The sequence below is a fragment of the Hippopotamus amphibius genome, chromosome 3 (genome assembly GCF_030028045.1).
Source record: "Hippopotamus amphibius kiboko isolate mHipAmp2 chromosome 3, mHipAmp2.hap2, whole genome shotgun sequence".
NCBI classification, from domain to species: Eukaryota; Metazoa; Chordata; class Mammalia; order Artiodactyla; family Hippopotamidae; genus Hippopotamus; species Hippopotamus amphibius.
The window spans coordinates 56,848,291-56,872,729 of NC_080188.1; the positions used below are offsets into that span (position 1 = coordinate 56,848,291).

General features: G+C 36.0%; 1 protein-coding gene across 9 annotated transcripts in view; it reads left to right on the top strand.

Annotated features, from left to right (window-relative positions):
- Window positions 1–24,439, top strand: part of PTPN13 (protein tyrosine phosphatase non-receptor type 13) — a 204,806-nt gene that overhangs the window by 172,737 nt on the left and 7,630 nt on the right. For 8 of the 9 annotated variants that reach the window (XM_057727746.1, XM_057727748.1, XM_057727750.1 and 5 more), the window contains 9 exons: window positions 2,067–2,137; window positions 6,873–6,934; window positions 9,124–9,217; window positions 9,786–9,923; window positions 10,023–10,111; window positions 17,897–17,952; window positions 20,571–20,671; window positions 22,166–22,314; window positions 23,791–23,881. In XM_057727746.1, the coding sequence (XP_057583729.1) occupies window positions 2,067–2,137; window positions 6,873–6,934; window positions 9,124–9,217; window positions 9,786–9,923; window positions 10,023–10,111; window positions 17,897–17,952; window positions 20,571–20,671; window positions 22,166–22,314; window positions 23,791–23,881 (851 nt within the window). Of the gene's footprint in view, window positions 1–2,066; window positions 2,138–6,872; window positions 6,935–8,907; window positions 8,994–9,123; window positions 9,218–9,785; window positions 9,924–10,022; window positions 10,112–17,896; window positions 17,953–20,570; window positions 20,672–22,165; window positions 22,315–23,790; window positions 23,882–24,439 lie in introns of those variants that run through there. The other variant, XR_009052687.1, reaches the window with a different exon arrangement.

Consider the following 24,439-nt stretch of genomic DNA (forward strand, 5'->3'; position numbering starts at 1 on the left):
CTGAGCTAGAAGCAAGGTGTTGGCAGGGCTGCATCCCTTCCACAGGCTCCAGGAGAAAAATCCACCTCCTCGCCCTTTCCGCCTTTGCGACGTTGCCGCTGTGCCTTGACTCATAGCCCTCTGCCATCTTCAAAGCCAGCAAGCACAGCAGTCTTTGCTTTGGTTGTCACATTTTTCTGACTCTGACATTCCTACCTCCCTGTTTAACTTATGAGGACGCCTGTGATGACTTTGGGCCCAGCCAGTTAATCCAGAATAATCTCCTCATCTCTAGATCCTTCATTTACTCACATCTGCAGAATTCCTTTTGCCATGCAAGGTAACATATTCAGAGGTTCTGGAGATGATAATGCAGACATCTTTGGGGAGCCATTACTCTGCCTACCACATGTACATGAACCCCGGCCTTCTAGATTAAGAGAAAGATCACAGTCTTTACATAAGAGAAAACTTCACATTTGTATCTGTGATACGTGGTGAGTTTTACATAGTATGTCTTCCAAAATATGGAAACTGTTAATTAAATCATTTGATCATAAAGCTATTTTTCCTTGTGAATCTTTAAGTTAGATTAGATACTTTTTCTCTTCAACATAATCCCTAACCAGTTCCCCTCAGTATTTCTAAAAATGAGATTGGCATTCAGGTATTTCCGCAGGTGTACCTGGATGTGAATTGGTGGAGGAGGAAAATGTTCAAACAACCTGGAGTGTGTTTTTATGACAATGAACATTTCTGCTGACCCGAGATCTAGTTGAATTTTTTGCCTCCAGATCACTTAAAGCGCCCCTCACCCTAGGTCTAAAATCAATTTCTTTCGTCTTTCTACTTTTACCTTTGCTTAAGTCACTAAAGATATAGTGGTAGTAGTCATAGTGACTGTCCCCTTCATTCTTCTTCCAGCTCTCTCTCCACTGTTGTTTTATTTCTGCCCTCTCTGAAGTCCACAGGGTAACAATAATGGAGGGTTGTATACTTGTGATAATTATCTGTCAAGAGCTGTAAAGTGTCTGTAATTTTACGCTACTTGCAAGCTAATAAACTAGCTTCTTATTGTTTTATGAATTCTGGTAAAAGATACAAAACTCCTGGATCAGAAGCAAAAGACCTTATTACTAAAGGCGCAGCAAGCAGCATGAGTGTGGTATCGGTTCAGTTCCTGTGCTCTCTTAGTCCCATGGAGATGACAGATGCAGGCCTAGTGGGTTTCTGTACTTGCAGTGGGTTGTAGTACAGGAGAAGAGTGCTGTAAGAAGAGCCAGGGAACCCACCACTTTATGGCAGCCTGTAAGAAAGCTTGCTGTTTGTTTAAGGAGAGAAATTACATAATTCCTCAGGCTTGCTTACCACTAACAGAGCCTTGAGAATTGGCCCAGATAAAAAGTGGTCAGAGCCTCACATTTCTGGGGTACCGGGCAAGAACACACAGGGGTGCTTAGGACCGGTGGCTGACAGCCTTTCCCAACACTGTATATCTTAGGCAACCTCCCTTTTCTTTCAAGTATTAGCAACAGTAAAATCACATTCTAATCCTCTTCCAAGGTGCTGTCTCTTGACCGTTTTTCATCTTGGGTGGTACTGTTCTTATATTGCTTTGAATATATGTATTTTGTCTAGATTTTCACTTTAAATAGACCAAAAGGAAAACACATATCAGGGGCTTTAAATACGCAAAACTTAGTGATCTGTGACTTCTGAGTGTCATTATCTTTGAACTATCACCTGAGTGACCGTGAAGTAAGTTGTTAGATCATGAATATTACCAGTGTTTCAAATGAGAGGAGAAATATGGCGATGTATTGAACTGAAGCCCAAGAAAATTATATAAAGAAGTGATTCTTAATCTTTTTTCAGTCCAGAATATCTCCTTCCAGCATGTACAGATGAACACTGATAAAATTTTGTCTACAGCTTCAGGAAGTCCCTAGGCCCCCTGAAGCTCATCCAAAATGAAACTCTTGAGGCTAGTTAACGGATAGTTTGAAGGATATTTAAACAAACATCTTAAATAATTTGTAATTACATTTCCTTTTCTTTCTTTCTTTTTTTTTTTTTATACAACACAGAGATGGTCATCCGGTGGTTCCCAGTTCTAAGAGGTCTACTGTTTCAGCTCCAAAGTCAGCCAAAGCCAATGGTAAGAATACAGTCATTTTATGACACAAGTAGTTATAGAGAGGTAATTATTTTTTTCCCAAAAGCAAGTTTGGATACTATCACTAAAATGTTTTTATTGCCCTTCCAGACTGTTTTGCAGGATCTAAGTGAAAAAATTACATTTAGATAAAAGCATCTCTAATATTCAGTGCATAATAGGAAAGAGTAGAACAGCATGGACCCTGAGAATTAGAGCTAGATAGAAATGAGTTTGTAAGTCCTGTTTAACCTTAGCAAGTTGATCTGTATCTAAGCCTGTATTTTCTACCAGTAAAATAAGATAAAGTTATAATAAGACATAAAAACAATAATATGTAACAAACACTTACCATAATGATTGTCACATAATAATTTATTCAGACAGTTACTAAATTCCTTCTCTGTACCAGGCAGTGTTCTGGGCTTGTGAATATAGCAGTGAGTAAACAAAGTATCTGTCTTATATCCTAGCATAGTAATAGAGATTGTAGTATTAATAGTTGTGGCAGCAGTTAGCATTAATTTATGCTTTTTTGGGACTAAGCATTCTTCTAGGTGCTTAAATCCTCACAACACCCTGTGAGACTACTATTACTGTTATCTTCCATTTGTAGAAGCAGAAACCAAGGCACAGAAAAGTTTAATAACTTGCCCAAGCTCACAGGGTTAATAAATAGTCAAGCCAGAATTTAAACCTAGGATATCTGACTCCATGCTCTCATTTACAGAATCTGGCACAGTAAATGTAGCTTTTATTGATAGTATTAATATAAGAATGTTAGGCACAGGGGAATATAGTTGAACTTAAGAGTATTTGACTTGTAAATCCAGTACTTCTTATTTAACTAAACTTGTAGATTATCAAGCAGTAGTATCTAAATACCAAAATAGTTAAAAGAAATCTGCCTATTGCAGTTGCAGTTTGATTATCTTCTAAAAGCAAAAGGACATCTGTTTCTCTCCTCCTCCGTTGTTATCTTGAATGCCTTAAGGGTCCTTCTTGCTGCATTCTAATGGTTCTGGTTCACTTTAGAGTCAAACTATCTCACAGAACAGCCAGGAGAGCATTTTTCTAGTGACCTCTGAGAAGACTCCTGTTTGTAACTTTCAAGGCAGAGGAGGGTGGCTGTGCCCTGCCCCCCTTGTAGAAACTGCCTAGTAATCTGTCTTTATGGGATTCTCTGACCTAGTTTCTTTAAGAATTCTGAAAATCATATAGTATCAATAATAGGAACTCTCTTATAAAAATGAAAATGTAAAATGGTGCAACCATTTTGGAAAACTGACAGTTTCTTAAAAATTTAAACATATGCTTATCATATGATCCAGCCATTCCACTCCTGTTTGTTTACTCAAGAGAAAAGAAAGCATATATCCACACACAAAAACTTGTACAGGAATTTTTTAGCACCTTTCTTTTTAATAACAAAAATCAGAAACCACTCAAATGTCTAAAAACTGTTGAATAAATAACCATTTGTAATATATCCAGGTAACAGAATAATCCTCAGCAATAAAAATGAATAGACTGGACTTCCCTGGTGGCGCAGTGGTTAAGAATCTGCCTGCCAACAAAAGTCCAGGGCCAGATGGCTTCACAGGCAGATTCTATGAAACATTTTGAGAAGAGCTAACACCAATCCTTCTCAAACTCTTCGATAATATAGCAGAAGGAGGAACACTTCCAAACTCATTCTACGAGGCCACCATCACCCTGATACCAAAACCAGGCAAAGATGTCACACAAAAAAAGCATTACAGGCCATTATCACTGATGAACATAGATGCAAAAATCCTTAACAAAATACTAGTTAACAGAATCCAATAGCACATTATAAAGATCATACACCATGATCAAGTGGGGTTTATTCCTGGAATGCAAAGATTCTTCAATATATGTAAATCAATCAATGTAATACATCATATTAACAAATTGAAGGATAAAAACCATATGATCATCTCAATAGATACAGAAAAAGCTTTTGACAAAATTCAACATCCATTTGTGAAAAAACTCTCCAGAAAATGGGCATAGAAGGAAATAACCTCAACATAATAAAAGCCATATATGACAAACCAACAGCCAACATTGTTCTAAGTGGTGAAAAACTGAAAGCATTCCCTCTAAGAACAGGAACAAGACAAGGGTGCCCACTCTCACCATTATTATTCAACATAGTTTTGGAAGTTTTAGCCACAGCAGTCAGAGAAGAAAAAGAAATAAAAGGAATCCAAATTGGAAAAGAAGAAGTAAAATTGTCACTCTTGGCAGATGACATGATATTATACATAGAAAAGCTGAAAGACTCTACCAGAAAACTGCTAGCACTAATCAATGAATTTAGTAAAGTAACAGGATACAAAATTAATGCACAGAAATCTCTTGCATTCCTATACACTAACAACGGAAGAGCAGAGAGAGAAATGAAGGAAACTCTCCCATTTACCACTGCAACAAAAAGAATAAAATACCTAGGAATAAACCTGCCTGAGGAGACAAAAGACCTGTATGCAGAAAACTTTAAGACACTGATGAAAGAAATCAAAGACGATACAAACAGATGGAGAGACACACCATGTCTTGGATTGGAAGAATCAACATAGTGAAAATGACTGTACTACCCAAAGCAATTTACAGATGCAACGCAATCCCTATCAAATTACCAATGGCATTTTTCACAGAACTAGAACAAGAAATCTTACGATTTGTATGGAAACACAAAAGACCCCAAATAGCCAAAGCAATCTTGAGAAGGAAAAATGGAGTTGGTGGAATCAGGCTTCCTGGCTTCAAACGATACTACAAGGCCACCGTGATCAAGACAGTATGGTACTGGCACAAAAATAGAAATGTAGATCAATAGAACAGAATAGAGAGCCCAGAGACAAACCCACGCACATATGGGCACCTTATCTTTGACAAAGGAGGCAAGAATATACAATGGAAAAAAGACAGCCTTCAATAAAATATGGTACTAATGAACCCAGTGACAGGACAAGAATAAAGATGCAGATGTAGAGAATGGACTTGTGGACATGGAGTTGGGAGGGGGCGAAGGGGAAGCTGGGATGAAGTGATAGAGTAGCACAGACATATATATACTACCAACTGTAAAATAGATAGCTAGTGGGAAGTTGCTGCATAACATAAGGAGATCAACTTGATGATGGGTGATGACTTAGAGGGCCAGGATCGGAAGGGGAGAGGGAGCTGAGGAAGGGAGGGAATATGGGGATATAGGTATAAGTACAGCTGATTCACTTTGGTGTACCTCAAAAACTGGCACAAGAATGTAAAACAATTATATCCCAATAAAGAGCTTAAAATAAAAAATATTTAAATTTAAAAAAACGCCTGCCAATACTAGGGGACATGGGTTCGAGCCCTGGTCTGGGAAGATCCCATATGCCACAGAGCAGCTCAGCCCGTGCGCCACAACTACTGAGCCTGAGCTCTGGAGCCCGTGAGCCACAACTGTTGAGCCCATGAGCCACAACTACTGAGGCCTACACGCCTAGAGCCCGTGTTCCACAACTAGAGAAAGCCTGCATGCAGCAACAAAGATCCAATGCAGCCAATAAATAAAATAAATAAAAATAAATTTATTAAAAAGAAAAGTTGTAAAAAAAATGAATAGACTGTTGATACATGCAACAACATAATTAAAATAAACTCAAAATAGGTATGCTGAATGAAAGAAGCCAGACAAAAATAGAATTCATATTGTAGTATTCAATTTATACAAGATTGTACAAAACTGCAAATTAATCCCAGTGATAAAACAGATCGCTGGTTGCCTGGGGACACAGGGGAGAGAGTAACAGGGGGAACAGGTGGGAGAGATTACAAATAATAAACTGTTGTGTTTTATACTATTCCAATATCATTCTTTTGAACCAGTGGTTCATTTTTTATATACTTTTTAATTATTTTTCCTGGCAGTTTAATCAGGTATCTCCTGGAAATAATGACTAATTTTTTTTAAATATGTAAATTTTTAACTGTAGGAGAAACAATCTCATTTTTAATATATATATATTGAGTTTTTGTCCTGATGTCTGAGAGTTAAAATCAGCATTTGGTTTAGAAATATGCTAAAAGTCCTGTCCAGTTGTATCCATACTTATTTTCCTGTGTTAAATTGATAGATAGTCTTTGTGAAATGAGATAGAGGGCCTGCTATCTTTCCAGTGACTATAGTTCAGCACCTGTAATGTCTCTCCCACTTAGTTGAAAAAATCTATGTTTAGTATCTCACACAAGAAATATTTAGCCCGAACTGAGCTTTTAATCAAACTATTTTCTTTTAAGAAATTGACTCTGTCCTTGGAATAAACCCTTCTTTAATATTTGATTCTATCTTATTGATTTTTTTAGGTTATTTATTTGGTTGCATCAGGTCTTAGTTGCAGCAAGCAAGCTCCTTAGTTGTGGCACGTGGGCTCCTTAAGTTCGTGATGGCATGCAAACCTTTTAGTTGCAGCATGCATGTGGGATGTAATTCTCTGGCCAGGGATCAAACCCAGGCCCCCTGCATTGGGAGCACGGAGTCTTAACCACTGCGCCACCAGGGAAGTCTCCATCTCGTTGATTTTAAGTTACTTTGTGATGTGACCTCTCTTACTGTATTAATAAAATTAAGAACATGCACAGAAATATGGGTCTTCTTTCACTATTTTATTGTCTCTAATGTGGTTCTGAGTGGCTTATCCTTTTCTTTCTGTTCTTCCTTTAGGTCATCACATTGTGGAGCCTTGTGGCAAACCTGCGCTCACACCTAATAATTCATTCTCCAAGGTAAGTGAAAAGCCACCTTCTTGGTGTCCTACTTCCTTATCTAAATAACTAGCTTGTTTGTTTTTTGAACGAAACTGATTTCACATTTTAAATATTTGCCTTTTTTTTAGCTACATGTATTGATTTTTAGATACATGTGCTTAGTGAACTAATAGGACTTACTAGGTAACTCACACAATGAAAAGCCCACACACAAGTAACCCTACATCATCAGGCACACATTCAGCTCTTAAATAGGCTAATGACTTACATAGGTAGCTTTAGTGCTGGGATTTTTTATTAATGTACACAGTTCTTTTGGTTGTCTCTTAGATACCCAGAAGAGAAAAATGTAATTGAGTGGGTTAACATTGAGCAGCAATGACTCTCAAATGACAGATCTCTGCTACTAGTGAGGCAAAACTGTAGTGGCAAAAGAAATAGGCTTACTTGCTTTTTGAAAGATATAGAAAATGCTTGACTACATAATAAAATGAACCTAAATCATTTAAGATTAGCACAGAGAAATCTGGAGGTGTTTTAACAATACTATTTTAATATGTAACTAAATTCCACTTTCAAGCTCTTTATTTAAGGCTACATTTATGCCCATTGTTTGGCTAACATTTCTTTTTACTTTCTGGCATGTAGTATACACAGCTTACAGCTGGATCTTCATTTCGTGGAACTGTTTTATCTCACACATATCTCATGCAATCTATTCTGAACCTTAGTACTTGAATATCTTTCATGTAAAATCCAGAGCTGAAGCATTTTGCTTCTAGTAATCTGAAAATCCTATCAGCTCAGCAAGATTTCTGGACCTGAGCTGGGTTTAGTGTAGAAGGAGAAAATGAGTTTACTGACCAGAAGCCCCAAATTCTGTGCCTTTCACCTCACTGTATTATCTCAACCTTGTGACATGGTTTAGCATGTCTTGAAAAGATATTGCAACAGAAGAATTATATGACAGAAATGATTGGGACACAAAAATAAAAATTTCCTGGTGTCTATATGTTTGTAGATTGAGATATAACTACACATTTTGTTCTGTTTATTCAGAATGTCTCCAGTTTCACATAGCTGAAACAACTGAATTTTCACTTATTTCTAGTATTAGTCATGCTGTATAGTGCTTATTTTCTTTGTAAATATCACCATGTTGTTGAAAGGGAGAAGGGTAGAGTTTCTGTTTAAATTAACACAAAACCCTAGAAATTAGAACTTTTGTTATTCGTGATTGCAAACGTTTTTTGTCAGTTAAAATCTTCCAGGAAGTCTCCCAAACAATATTCTGTCCTTGAAAACTAATGTCTGTACTGCAGGTTTCTCATGAAGAATGGAATTTTACAATCCAGTGAAATTTTTTGACATTATGTAACCACTATTTATGAAGAGATAATTTCATTGTATCTACTATCTCTACTTTTTATCTTAATAAAAAAAGTAGTCTTTAAAGCAAACCACCCTTTTATTTGTATAAAATTATTTTAATTTATTCTAATCACTTAATTTTGCATTTTTGCCCTAATCATCTTTCTCTTAATAGTCTAACATGCCATGAAGTGCTTCACAATTAACCATTGAATTTAAGTTACATTTCATTTAATAATTACTTTATAGTGATGAATCCATTGCTATTTTCCTTAAACTAAGATGAGATTTAGACTAAATTTGAAAATCTTTACAGCCAACGGTTGATCAGGTTGCTAAACTGAAGACTGTGTCCATGTAACAGCTTCACAAATACTTAAAAAGATTGACTTTTTTTCATTTCCCTCAACTTCGAAGTTTAGTAATCCTATTTAACTTTTCTAAAAAGTTCTATGGAAGACAAGTCGCATGAAATTTGCCTTAAAAAGAGGTTTCTGCAGTCAAATAAATTTAGGAAATACTACATAATACGTTTCTCTTTTGACAACTCAAAATTTGTGTTAGTAAGCATTGTGAGAATTCTTGAAATAAAAATATTGATTTAATGTTGTTTAATCTAGTGTTTCCAGGCGTATTTGATGATGGAAAGTCCCATACCCTTTGCATATTTCATTGCATTGGTATCTCCTAGAAGCACTGATCCAAGGTGGGGAGACATAAAATGGATTTTGTACTGAGACGGGAGAAGGATTTGGAGGGACAATGTGCAGTCCCTCCCTAATCCTGGATGTTAGTAAAATAGTAAACTAATGATTTGCTTTGGTTTTATACTTTAGGTTAATGGGGAAGAAATAATTGAAATTTTGTACCCTGAAGGAAAATGTTCTACCTATCAGATGAAGGAATCAGCAAACCTGATTCTGTCCAAAGGTAGTTTTCCAAATCAGTCATCCAGTTATTCTAAATGCCCTAATAATTCAAATAATAAAGAAATATTGATAGCCTTTCTGATTTGCTTTACATGTTCCTGTCGCTTAAAAAACACAAAAAGATTATTGTTCAAAGAAATAAAAGAACAGCGTAAAATTAATATTAGCTGCACTACTGCACAAATGTCCAGTGTTCATTCTCATCTCGAAGGTTAAAATGACTTTTAAATGATTGAAGGGATAGCAGTTTTGTTTGATAATGTTCAATTTGGGATTAATTTAGGGAAATAAACATTAAATTATTAATGTCTCATGAAAAGGTGTATCATAGACATTGATTTTGGTTTACTGAGGTGCATTTGTGTGCTCTTTTGTCATAACAACCAAAGTAGTTCTAGAACTAAATATGCCTGGGTTCCCTTAGTATAAACTACTTTTCCAGTCATGGCTGCTTTTTCAAAGTGGATGCTTAAAATTTGACAGACCTGGCATATGATATTTGACACACTGTCTCTTTCCCATATCAATATTTTTAAAGTAAAACTCCATGTAAATTACTGTTTTTCAAGAATCTGATGTACAAGAAGATGACATTTATGATGATCCTCAAGAAGCTGAAGTTATCCAGTCTCTGCTGGATGTTGTGGATGAGGAAGCTCAGAATCTTTTAAACCAAAATAATGCAGCAGGAGATGCCTGTGTTCCAGGTAGATGAACCAGAATGAGTAAGTTGGTACACTAAAGGAGTACAGGAAGGCCTCTACTGAGCATTTTAATTCCTCTTCGCCTATTTCTTTCTTTCCCAGGTGCATTGAAAACCAGTGGGAAGTTATCTGAAGAGAGAGCAGAAGATACAGACTGTGATGGTTCACCTTTACCTGAAGATTTTACAGAGGTAAGGATAATATTTAGGTAAACACTCTATGATGCTATATCTTGTTAGAATTCTCTGATGAGGTCTTACCTCTCCCTACCTACCAGTTTCCCTTCTAAATATTAAAGATAATATCCTGATGGCTGGTTAGTAATCTCAGTAGGAATTAGAACTGATGTCGTTTACTCATTTCGGAAAAAGAACTTGCCTTTACATCATTTAACTTCTTGGTGAAGGTTTCCATTCAGGAAAAAAGTTTCCAAAAACCTTTTTTTTTTTCTTTTTGGCATCTTTATTTTTACACCAAATAAAAGTTGGTAATTCCAAGATCCCATTCCAATTAATACCTAACCTAGGTAGAAAACTTGATTTTTATACCTGAATGTCTGTTTCCTTCTGCCTGTCATGAATCTTTGGTCTTAATTATCATGGAAAGATCTCATTCTCTCAGTTATTCCATGACTTTTGCTCTGATTGGTCTGCAATTTCAGTTGAGACATGTTTTAAAAGACTTAGACAGCTGACTCATTCATAATACATTAGACTAGTTGGATCCAAACTAGTAAAAATAGGCTATACAGGAATTAGTGCTCAATATATGATATATATGATATATACGTTAGTTAAAATCTTTAAAAAAAATAAAACCCCAAAGTCGGAATCATCTGAGATTAATTTTATTTGTTGCATTTGAGAGTCATCCTATGCCAGGGAAAGAATTACTCTTCAAGTTTCCTCAGGCCAAAAAAAAAAAAAGAAGAAAGAGGAAGAAACCAGTTTTCAAAAATGTAAGGACAGACTTCAGATTAAGACTTCAGATCTTCCGGGATATTGAACTGACTAAGAAAAAAACATGATATAATAGATAAATAAGATGTAAGCCTGTTCAAACTAGGCATCACCCTATTTACATGAATCTGAGCTTGCTCATTGTTCTAGGATAATTTCCCTCACAGTTCTTACTCTTCCTACTGAACGTCTTCAAAATTGTCAAAACTAAGCTGGTTTGGATTCTTACCATGCATGTACCCACACACAATCTCATATACACTTGATTATTTTCATTAAATACTTATAAATAATTAATGTGTGTAAATGCAAGGAAGCTTATATCTTAGTATGTATTTCCTAATCTAAAAAAATGATTACACAAATATTGGATAGCTCACAATGTATCATGCTGTAGTGTTTTTTACATAAGTTATTGTTCTTTCATACTATCTAAATATTAATAATTATAACTAAGCCCTTTGAAAAAGGTTTTCTGAACAAATTAAATCATACTGTAATATTTTTATTAATAATACTATTTAAAATACCCCTTAAAATGTATGTTCTGAAGTCTCTTAACTAAGACAATAAATAAAAATCTTTGATTTCCATTTCAAAATCCAGTGCCTTTTTTTTAACAATAACAAAAAAAGCTTAACATTATATAGATTCTCTTTTATACTGAGCTATTATAACAAAAGTTTATAGCAAAAAACTTCGTTGCTTTTTTTATTTTGATTACGAAGATACTACATCCTCATTTAAAAAAAATATTTTAAACATAATCCTCTAAAAATACAAGTCCTTTTTTTACCCATTCCTCATCTTCATCTGAGATAGCTGTTGTTAAAATTGGGGTTTTACCCTTCTATGCTTATGAAAACATATAATTTAATATAATTTTTGTCACATGGGTCTAAATATGGGTCTCACTTAAAATTGATCATTACCCTCTTTCCACAAGTATGTAAAAATGTGTCTCATACTTTCTAATGCCTCCCTATTATTCTCTTGCATAAATATACCATAATTTATTAAATTGGCTATCTATTGATGAGTATTAAATTTCTTATTTATTATAAACAACAATGCAGCAAAGATTCCCTATCTCTTTATAGTGTAAATTCTCAGGTCTCATAAGATGGAATTATTCCCTCAACCCCAGCATTTCAAAGGTTTGTATTATTTTTCTGGTTCCTGTAGGCATTTGAGTTTGTAGTCTGTGCTAGTTTGCTTGGGCTGCCATAACAAAACACCACAACCTAAGCAGCTTAAAAAAAAAGAGAGAGAAAATTTATCTTTTCATAGTTCTGGAGGCTGGATTCTGCAATCAAGGTGTTAGGCAGGTTTGATTTCTGGCAAGACCTCTCTCCTTGGCTTGCAAGCAGCCACCTTCTAGCTGTGTCCTCGCATGGTCTTTCCTTTGTGTGCACACACTCCTGGTGTCTCTTCCTCTTCTTATAAGGACACCAGTCCTATTGGATTAGAGCCTCATCCTCATTTAGCCTCCGTTATCTCCATAAAGACCCTATTTCTGAATATAGCCCCATAGTGGGTTAGGGCTTCAGCCTGTGAACTTTGAGGGGACACAAGTCAGTTCACAACACAGTCTTTGCTTTAACCAGTTGTAAAATATAATCACATAAAATTTTATTCACAGTAGTTACAAAACAAAAGCCCTAGGCATAAATTCAAACAAAAATGTACATATCTATATTATAAAAACTTTAAACTCTACAAAGAAATATAAAAGAAGTATTAAAGAAAAACATTCCTTGTTCTTTGGTAGAAAAAAATCTAAAATTTAAATTCTCCCTGGATTCACCCCTAAATTCACCCCTAAATTAAATACAGTCCCATAAAATATTTTGAGGTTTCTCTTTTGTTTTGGGCTTCTTTTGTTTGTTTTAATGAGAGGCAGGGTGGCTTTGTAAAATGATTCTAAAGTTTACATGGAAGAATTAGGATGTAAAACTATCCAGAACAAATCTAAAAAATTTCATGGAAGGAGAATATTCCTACCACTTATTAGGAAATATTATGTAAATAATATATAAGTTTTCCTGCCACGGAAGTATAGACAGAGCCCACAGTTTGTGCCTTGAGAATTCAAGATGTTTAAGACCAAATATTTCGGGCCAGTCCATCCTTAAAAACAATAAATTAGTATTTGAATAGATGAGACTTTTGCTTTAGAAGAGATTTTGACTAATGGTAAGCAAAACAAAGAAAGCAAAAGATAAATTTAGGAAAAGAGGATACAAGGTACTGAAATGAAAACATGAAAAAGTTTCATTTATTTCAAAATCTAAATGTGTTAAAATCACAATGGAAATTATATTCATAAGAAGGCAAATTCAAAAGAGACAAATATGACTAATCTCCATCGCTGAAAGAAAGACTGAACCAGTATTCTGGAAGTTTTATGTTTCATCTTGTATTTCTTGAATATTGCCTACATTTGAGTGATTTTAAGAGTTCCTTAGAATTTTTGAAAATATTCAGAAATTTGTAAGTGTGCCACTTTGGGAATCATCCTGAACAAATGATTGTTTACTGTATTGGTTCTTAACAGTATATTCTGGGGACTTCCCTGGTGGCACAGTGGTTAAGACTCCACGCTCCCAATGCAGGGGGACCAGGTTCAATCGCTGCCCGGGGAACTAGATCCCACATGCCTGCTATAACTAAGGAGCCAGTGAGCCACAACTAAAGGAACCCACCTGCTGCAACGAAGACTCAGTGCAACCAAATAAATAAATAAATAAATATTTTTTAAAAAAATGTATTCTGCAACTCTGAAAGTTTTATCATGTGCCAGAAGTTAAGCTGCTCTCCACTGGTATTATAAAGAGTTATAGGAATGTCCTTTTTAAAAAGAAAAATTATCCCTCTCATAGCTACTTGTGCAAGTCATTGCATTTGTCCCTCTGCTGTAATTATTTGTCTCTATACTTGACTGCAGTAGTTTCCCTCCCCCCCCACTCCCCATCCATAATTTCACTTTCAGAGGTTTCAAAACATTACAGTCAACCTCAGTCAGAAAATGTTAAATGGAAAATTCCAGAAGTAAATAATTCCTAAGTTTTAAATTGTGTGTCATTCTGAGTAGTGAGATAAAATCTTATGGTGTCTTGCTCCATCCATCCCAGGACCTAAATCATCCCTTTGTCCCAGTGTATCTTGCCCATTAGTCCCTTGGTAGCCATCTTGGTTATCAGAGCGACCGTTGCAGTATTGAAGTGTTTGTTTTCGTATAACTCTCATTCTACTTAATGATGGCCCTGAAGTGCAAGAGTAGGGATGCTGGCAATTTGGATGTGCCAAAAAGAAGCCATAAGTGCTTCCTTTAAGTGAAAAGGTGAAAGTTCTCTACTTCATAAGGAAAGGAAAAAATCGTGTGCTGAGGTTAGTTGCTAAGATCTACGGTAAGAATAAATCTGTGAAGCAGGAAAAGAAAATTGTGCTAGTTTTGCTGCCGTACCTCATACTGCAAAATTTACGGCCACAGTGCATGAAAAGTGCTTAGTTAAGATGGAAGAAGCATTAGATTTGTGAGTGGAAGACATGAACAGAAAACAATGTTCATTACTCTTGAGGTTTCAGGCATTCACTGGGGGTCTTGGAATATATCCCCCTCAGATAAGGGGGGCGGGGGGAGGGGGGCTACTGTATTCCTTAGTGATATACTTCAGGCCAATGGCCTATGTCTAATTATTTATGAATGAAGGAATGAATGCCAGTCATATACATTATGGTAAATTACTATCTAAAGTTTCAAAACTCTTTACTTCAGCTGTAGCTGAACTTGTTTGACTCTATTTCGGGGATAACAGGGTAAGAAGAGACATCAGGGTTTCTGTCCTAAATTTGCTTGTACAATCTAGCAGTCATTTTGGGAGATGTACACATGCAAATAAGTAAATTTTCTTCCTCCATGGGAATTCTGATTTCCCACAAAAAAATTGAAATTAATATCAGAATAACTTGATTTTACTTTCAACTCTATAAAAAGCTATAGCAGGGCTTCCTGGGTGGCACAGTGGTTGAGAATCTGCCTGCCAGTGCAGGGGACACGGGTTCGATCCCTGCTCCAGGAAGATCCCACATGCTGCGGAGCAACTAAGCCCGTGCACCACAGCTATTGAGCCTGAGCTTTAGAGCCCGTGAGCCACAACTACTGAGCCCATGTGCTGCAACTACTGAAGCCCACGCGCCTAGAACCCGTGCTCCACAGCAAGAGAAGCCACAGCAATGAGGAGCCCACGCACCACAACAAAGAGTAGCTCCCACTCACCGCAACTAAAAAGAAAGCCCACGCACAGCGAAGACCCAACACAACCAATAAAATAAATAAATAAATTTATTAAAAAAAAAAGAAAGAAAGCTACAGTAAAAAACATACCCTGCTTTTTTATGGGGTGTTTATGTGGAATTCAGAGAGGATCATAAAGAATTGGGGGCTATACAGGAGTGGGTGGGTATGGTTATTAAAGCCTCCTAGAGAATTAGCATTGTAAAGAGTTTGATAGGTGAGATAAAATGGAAAAGAGCATTCCATACTGAGGAGATTCTCAGCAAAGGTACAAAGGTCTGGATCAGCCTGGAAAATTCAGGGCACTAAATCATTGCTATTAGGGTATCACATAGTGTCTTGAAAGCTAAGCAAAAGAGACCGGCAGGGATGAGTTCATGAAATGACTTACGTGCTGCGCCAAAGAAAGAGCCCATATTTTCATCTGGCACTGGGCACTACAAATTATGTAGCTGGTCCTAGATCCAGCAGACATCTCTACTCTTCACGTTGCTCGATCTGGATTCTTTGACCAGCAGGATTACAAACAAACCTGCAAACAGGCTGGCCATGATAAAAACCTTAAATCTTTTCCTCGAGGCAGTACTATAGCCTGCTCCTTTTCCAAAGAGCCTACGCTCCAGAATGAGAAGAGAGACTGACCTACCCCTAAACCATATATCGGTAAACTTTGCAAAAATAGTGAGAAATTGGTTAATACAATTATCACTATAGTGTATTTCCAGTTGAGCTTTATCTGATTACTTTAATGTTAATAGTAACACTTTACTCTTATAAAAGGCTTTATACTTTGCAAAATGATTGCCCACATGATAATTCCCTGTATCAGGATTATGATGGAGAATAAGAAATCCAAATGAATTTACTTGGAAAAAAGTTCTAGTCCAGACTAAAATTATCAACTTCTAAAAACAGGTAAGATCTGGGCTTCCCTGGTGGTCCAGTGGTTAAGAACCCGCCTGCCAAAGCAGGGGACACGGGTTCGATCCCTGGTTTGGGAAGATCCCATGCGCCACAACTACTGAGCCTTCACTCTAGAGTCTGCGAGCCGCAATTATTGAGCCCACGTGCCACAACTACTGAAGCCCACATGCCTAGAGCCCCTGCTCTGTGACAAGAGAAGCCACAGCAATGAGAGGCCTGCGCACCGCAACAAAGAGTAGCCCCCGCTCCCGCAACTAGAGAAAGCCCATGTACAGCAACGAAGACCCAACACAGCCAATAAATAAATAAATAAAAATTTGAAAAATAAATAAAATAAAACAAACACTTTCAATTTCAAATGAGCTATACAGAAAAAGAAAACAATTCATTAATAAATAAATCACTTTAAAAAATTAAAAACAGGTAAGTTCTAAGAAGCTTTTTTTTTAATTGTCAGTGGATGAAAAAAATCTACTTTTTTTCTTCCTCCATAGAAGTTCTGCATTTCCTGCAGATAAATTGAAATTGATATCAGAGTAACTCTACAAAGTCTATAACTAAATGTTCAAATAAACATGCAAGTTGTGATAAGGTCTATGAAGTTTAAAAAAGTGCTACAAAAGAGAATACCAAGGAGACTCACCTTTAGACTGGGTGGTTAGGAAACATCCTCAGAAGATAAAGACACTTAGATTAAATATGGAAAAAGTGAAAAAAGAGCAATTTTGAAGAGCTAAAAGAAAGTCCCATCAGTTTGAAGCCTAGTTACTGAAGGGGCGAGTAAAACCAGATGGATTGTAGAAGCAGACAGGCCAGATAATGCAGGGTCTTGAAATGAAAGGAATTTCCTGTTTAAGATAATTTGTCCTGATGAAGATTGAAATGTAAAGTTAACCAACTTGGCATCTCCTGATTGTAGCAAACTGCTTCTGCAGGACTTGGGTCTCTGGGACGCCATATTCAGTCAAAGTATGAAGTGATTGATCTGATTCCCTAGGGATACTCCCCTCACTTTAACAATAAGAGGGCAGATATGATAACCCTTATATGTGAAATCTAAAGTATGATACAAATGAACTTATGTACAAAACAGAAACAGACTCACAGGTATAGACAGCAAACTTACGATTACCGAAGGGGAGAAGGGGTGGGAGAGGGATAAATTAGGAGTTTGGGATCAGCATATACAAACTACTATACATAAAATAAATGACAAGGTCCTACTGTATAGCACAGGAAACTGTATTCAATATCCCATAATAAACCATAATGGAAAAGAACATTAAAAAGAATATACATATGTGTGTGTATGTGTATATACGAGTCACTTTGCTGTACACCAGAAACTAACACAACATTGTAAATCAACTATACTTCAATAAAAAAAAATTTAAGTGAAATAAATGGGCAAGATAATTTAACATATTGGGAATTTTAGATTTTAAAATTGAAGTAGTGTAAAGACATATGTCATGTATGCACATCTAAATAGTTATTACTTTAGGTTTTCCTTTTTTCTTTTTCCTTACCTCTATACATCTGTATCCCTTATATAAGAAGTGAACACCAAGGTGAGTGTGAAGGAGAGTGAGTGGAACCAGCAAAAACTCTTGGGCCGCTGCTGGTGCCTCAGCCTCCGTTTGGCTGTATTGAGTGTCATGTGTGTCTCTGTAACATGGTGATGAACAAAACAGTAAATATAGGAAATAATAGATAAAAATTGAACATTAATAAAATGGTTGGGGGTTTTTGTGTGTACAATGGGCTAATTTGATTTTGATTTCTCTTTGTTGTAGTCTACCAGGATGAATGGCTGTGAAGAATATTGTGAAGAAAAAGTAAAAACTGAAAGGTAAAAAAATAATTTTTCAGATATTCATAACAATTTCATTCTTTTTTTAGAAGTGCTCTGAAGATTTCCATTTAGATGTTGATTTTTAAACAAATAACTTTTTTTTTAATTTACTTATTTTATTTATTTATTGGCTGTGTTGGGTCTTCATTGCTGCACACGGGCTTTCTCTAGTTGCTGAGAGTAGGGGCTACTCTTCATTGTGGTGCGCAGGTTCCTCCTTGTAGTGGCTTCTGTTGTGGAGCACGGGCTCTAGGCACGTGGGCTTCAATAGTTGTGGCACACAGGCTCAATAGTTGTGGCTCACGGGCTCTAGAGCAGAGGCTCAGTAGTTGTGGCGCACGGGCTTAGTTGCTCCGCGGCATGTGGAATCTTCCCAGAGCAGGGCTCGAACCCGTGTCCCCTGCATTGGCAGGCGGATTCTTAACCACTGTGCCATCTAGGAAGTCCTAGATGTTGATTTTTAAATTAATGTGTCTTCTCCAACAAAATGAGACTTGTTGAGTAGATTATGGAACTATGGTTGAATATTAAAAATGTTTTTAAAATGTTACAAGGAGGTTCTAGTGACATGTGACAATGTGTTTGTTATAACATTGCTCAAAAAAAGCAGTGTATTCTCTTGACCATCAGAAAAAATGGAAGAAAGGTCTAAAAGGAAATATGCCAGCAATGATGATAGTACCTTCTCCTGGTACGATTATTGGTTACTTATTTTTGTTTCTCTATTTTTCTGTACTTCACAAATTTCATTCTTTAATGCGAAAATAAAACTAAAGAAGTTAAACTCGAGGATGGAAGATGCCTTAGAGGACTGGGGCGGGGAGGGTTGGGGGGACTCAAGGTGGGGGGGAAGTCAAGGAAGGGAGGGAATACGGGGATGTGTGTATAAAAACAGATGATTGAACTTGGTGTACCCCCCAAAAAATAATAAATAAATAAATAAAAACTAAAGAAGGTAAGAAACATTTTAAACCCCCACAAATGTTTTTGTTTTTGTAAACAGTTTCTAATATAAAATAAGACTTTTTTGTAACACTAAATGATATATCAGGAAAAATTATATATATTGTTGGCCAACAAAGTGGTTGTACATAAATTTTGCTTCATATTAAATAACCAAATATTCAAAGGGAACTATTTACATTTTCCTAGAAGAGCAAATTGACAGTGGATTTTTCACTAAGTAAAGTTAGATAGTGGGTATGTGTTATTAATATAGAAATTAATAGTTTTATATTCAAAAGATTAGCAAATATCTGGGTCAGCCACCAATAATTATAGGATACAGCCTCTTCCCTGTTGAACAGGGGAAGCAGAGGAAGAATAAATTAGTGTAAATTCTTCGGGTGGCAATTGAGAACACTATTAACATATAGATTTTATTAACATGTTACTGATTCTTGGAAACACTTTTTAAAAATTTTAACTCTTCTGAAATCATGAAGGGTCATAAAATTATAGTCATTGATATTATTTTTCTTAATGTAAACAAAATGATAATGTATCTTACAATGATAGGTATCATAGCTTCAAAGAACTGTGGTACATTCCCTTCAACCTAGCAATTTTATTTCTAAGAATGGATCGCACTACCATATGTATGCAAAAACCTTTATAAGAATATTCATTGCAACAGTGTTCATAGTAGTAAAAAACCATAATAGACACAAAATAAAGTAGGGTGTACTCATACAATGAAATACTAAGCAGCTGTTCAAAAGAACAAGAAAGGAGTATCCTTATGGCAGGATCTCCAAAACATATCCTTCTAAACAAAGTGTATACTTGATAGAAGACCGAAAAGACCTCATGGATGCAGAACTTGCATATTACGTGTTAATTGTGATGTACAATTAGGTGGAGCAGAGGAAAGCATCCACCATAAACGCAGCATAATTCCTGTCCTGTTAAACGATGTTTGGGGAGCATTAGTGCATGTCCTGCCTTAATGGTGTATAATAATGTCATCAGACAAAATGTACTCTGCTTTGTTCCCCTGAGTATCAGAAAGTTAAAAAGTGTATTCAGGCCTTTGTGTTATCCTTTTTCATATCATCTATGACTAAACATTATTCTTCTACCTAGTTTCTCTTTTCTAGCCATTCACCTTACCAGGGAGGCGGCATCTGCTGTGCATCCCTAGAATAATGAGAACTTGTACTGAGTTTTATGACCTTAAGTGAGCGTCCAGGTACAGGAGTGTCCTTTTAGCCTCCTGTTGTAGTGAAAGACTGATGTCCATCAGTTGGGACTTCTGTAATTAAATAAAGAATCATTTTACTTACACAGTTGTTATCATTCATCCACATGGAAGGGTGGAAACAAACCAGCACCTTCTCCATCCCCAAGAGGACTCCTTCAGTCTAAGTTGCAAAGACTTGGGATTTATTTGAGGACAAAATTTAAACTATATTAAACAATTCTGTACCTCACTTTAATTTACATCTACCAATAAATTTTAGGAATTGTAGATTTGAGGGTTTTTTAATAAGATAATCTATTTTTTAAATACCATAATAATTGTAATGGAAATATGTGGTTCAAGGGCATAATATTTAAATTTATTTTGGAGACAGAACTGAAGAAAATATTATAAATGTGTTTTGTTGTCATAGCTTAATTCAAAAGTCAGAAGAAAAGAAGACTGATGATGAAATAACATGGGGAAGTGATGAATTGCCAATAGAAACGACAAACCACCAAGATTCCAATAAAGGCAAGAAATTTATTAGCAACTTTTTGAATCAAAAACAGTAGGCAGAAAAAATAAGTGTTTGAAAATTACAGTTTTCAGAATACATAGATATGTTATTTCACCATATGTCTGCATTATTAGGTTCTGTACATAAAGTTAAATCACATAGACAAACATCAATATTTAAGCTAAAATTCTCAGTAGCTTGGAGTAAAACATGTCAATAGATGTATAAATACTTTAAATAGAAACAGAAAGTCACAATTTTGCCATCTTGGAATAAGAAGTCGGGAAGTACATTTTATTTATAGTAAAGTAGGAAGAATAGCTCAAAGATAGGAAAATTTTTAAGAGCAAGAGTCAGTTGGTCTGTGCTCACTATTACTGCCTCTCTCGTTTTATATTGAACCAGTAGAGAAATGAAGTTCTATCCAGCGTTTCATTTGTCTTTTTTCATATAAGGAAATGTTATACTCATGCAATGAAAGAACAAGGTTTTGTAATTTGAAGTCATTGAAAGATATTAAAGAAGTTGCATTAACACTTTTTGATTTAGGTAGATTGCTGGTGTCAATGGAAATGCTCAAATCCTGTAGCCCAGGTTCATCTCTCCAGCCTCTGAGCAGCTGTTGAATTCACACTCAGCTCTGTAAAAGTTTACAGTTACTTCATATGATTGAATTTTGTATTCACAACTAGTCTTCACCCCAGACGTTAAGCTTCTCGAGATCCCCCATAGTGCCTGGAATTACTGTTGCCTACATAGTAGCTGCATCATCAAAACGCATTTATCAACTGATTGATGTAATTAAAGCTACACTTGTGCAGACTATAGCAAGAAGTCTCTCCTGCTTTTTTCCAGGATAACAGTTGCCTTCTGTTATCAGCACTTTCCATAGATAGAGCAGGTACTAAATCAGACACACATCTCCTCTTAGACATTGCTACCACTTGTTTGATAAACTCCAAAAGACCCTTAGGATTTCATTTGCATGGAGAAAACTATCAAATGACAGAGATAGTGGCACTGAGTACCAACATGGGTAGAGAGGGGAGAAATCAGTGTTTCTAGTGCAGTGTTCCCTTGTAAGGAATTTCTGAAGCATCTTCCTTCATCTTTTCTCCATGTGCTGGGAGGCTAATTTAAATGCAAAGTAAAAACAGGACTAAAGACATTTTCATCAACTTAACAGTGCCATTTGAGTCCAGAGAAGCAAAAAGAAACAATTTAAACTCCTTTAGAAGCTATAAGTAATTGACAGCCAAGAGCCTTAACTCTGAACAGTCAGTGAGGTGTTCCCTTAAAAGTTGGATACAAGGATCTTGCTATGGCCAGAATTTTCCTTTGTTGATTGAGTTATCTGCCTATTAGTTCTGTTGCCTTATTAATTCAAAGACTCTCACTTTTGTAAAAATAGATGAGGTGAGAACAGGCTAAAATTAGTTCTCTTATTGGCTGAATCAATTCTGGGGGGAATTTTCTGTTTTTTTAATTAACTGCCATGTCCTTGTTAGGTCTTCCTTTTCTGACAGATGAGGAGCTCACCACACTCCCCATCGTCAAAGTGCTTCCCTCTGGTAAATACACTGGTACCAAGTTGAAATCAGTCATTCGAGTGTTGCGGGGTTTACTAGATCAAGGAATTCCATCTAAGGAGCTGGAGGTAAGGAGCTTCTGACAGTGGTTCTCTTTCTTGAACAGTTTTGTGCAAGGTTAGGAGAAATTTTGAGAATTTTGAAAATGTCTATTAATTTATTATAACTTCCAACTGTAAAAGCACCATCTTGTCATTTCTAGCAGTAAATTAATTTTTCTAATTAGGATCCTAATAGTATTGATTTAAAAGGATCTCTTTAGCCACTTCAGAGCTTGGTAAATCTCTCTGAAGATTATCCTCATATGTAAGGCTAAAGAGTTTTTTTTAAAAGTCAAGTATCAATTTCAGCTGTCCACTAAACTTCATAATTAATATGCTATAGATGTGGTTCATCTTTAGCGACAGTTTTTAATTTAATAGAACTCCAAGAATGTGCCCCCCAGTTCAAAGCAGCAATGATTCAGAGGCCTTGCTCCTGTGGTCTTGCTGGCCCCATCCGTTACTTACCACTAGGCCAAAGAATCGTGCAGCACCACTGTGCTTTGGGGGTCTACCTTGCCGGTCCCCTTCAAACTATCTGCTTACTTGCCCACTTCCTGAGCTTTTTGTAGCCCCTGACTAAGGAGCTAACTTCTAGTGAGAGCTTCTGCAGTGTGCTAGATGCTTTGTACATAATGCTCAAAATATTCAAATCCCATTGCGTGGATTTGGAAACAGGTTCACAGTAGTTAAGGTATACTCTTTCTCCATTTTGCAGAAGTGACGACTTCTTTAAAGTTTTATGTTTCAATGCTACCATCTCAGAGACCTTCCATCACAACCCTTTATAAAGCAGATGTTTATTTTTCTGTATCACAGCAGCTTGTTAATGTTTTCAAAGCATATATCACAGTATTTGTTTGTTTACTTCTTTACTGCCTGTTTCTCCCAGTAGGCTGTAATCTCCAGGAGAGCCCAAATCATATCTTCTTTCTCTCTAGTGTATTCCCAGCACCTACTACAGTGCCTTGAATATAGGAGGCATTTTCAGTGTATATTGGTTGACTTGGATGGATGGATGGATGGATGGATTAATTAGTGAATGAAAAGTGAGAAAGAGTTGACTTTAGAATTTAGAACTATCTAACCCCAACTCTACCACATGGAATATTCTGTGACCCAGAAGACACTATTGCAAGAAATTCTGCTCCAGCTCATTACTTTAAGCCAAAATTGTTTTCATAAATTGTGTTTTTTCTAGAACGCATTATAGATATCTTTAAACCGAAATTTAAATTAAGATACAAAGTGCTGCCTCACAAAGTTACTTGAGTACAACGTGTTAAACATATTTGCAACAATATATTTCAAAAACTGGTATATTGAATTAGTATTGGGGTTTTAGGCTTATTTGTCTTGACAGGACATATCTGTTTCTTAACACTCAGAGTTTGCCCTGATCAATAGTCCGTTTTGCACCCTGCACATTTAAAGCATTTGCAGTCATTACTGATTTACTGTTTATCTCAACAAATTTAATTTTATTTCCATTTTTGCTTACAGAATCTTCAAGAATTAAAACCTTTGGATCAGTGTCTAATTGGACAGACTAAGGAAAACAGAAAGAAGAACCGATATAAAAATATACTTCCCTGTAAGTTCCAATTTGGCTTCAACTCAAATGCATATTTAACATAATTTAAACTGATTTAAAACTTATGTGCTGGTTTACCTTATCTCTCACATAGGTGTGCGTGCACACACACACATATTCAGAGATTTACATTAGTAACATAAATTTATATATACAACGTGAATTCTTTTAAAATTATCTGTGTGTTGAGTTTTTAAAAGTGTTTTTAAAAATAGGAATTGGCTTCTGGATAAGCAATTTCTTAGTCCATGTGTCACAGTCAAATCTGTTTATTCCATTTTAAGTTTAGAGAAATGTCTATGGTACATAACAGCTGTATACGGGCATGCGGCCACCATGCGACTACCAAATTGCATTGTACTTTGAACTGTTTCAGATAACAGGAGGGAAAAAATAGCAATTCTTTTTACCCATGTTTCACCCATTTCACCAATCAACATGTAATTTTTAAGAAGATATATATATGAATATATGTATATAGCTAAAATATTAACATCTAGTAGCTTCTTATAGTAATCAGGAGCCACATTTACATATATTATCATGTTGGGTTACATG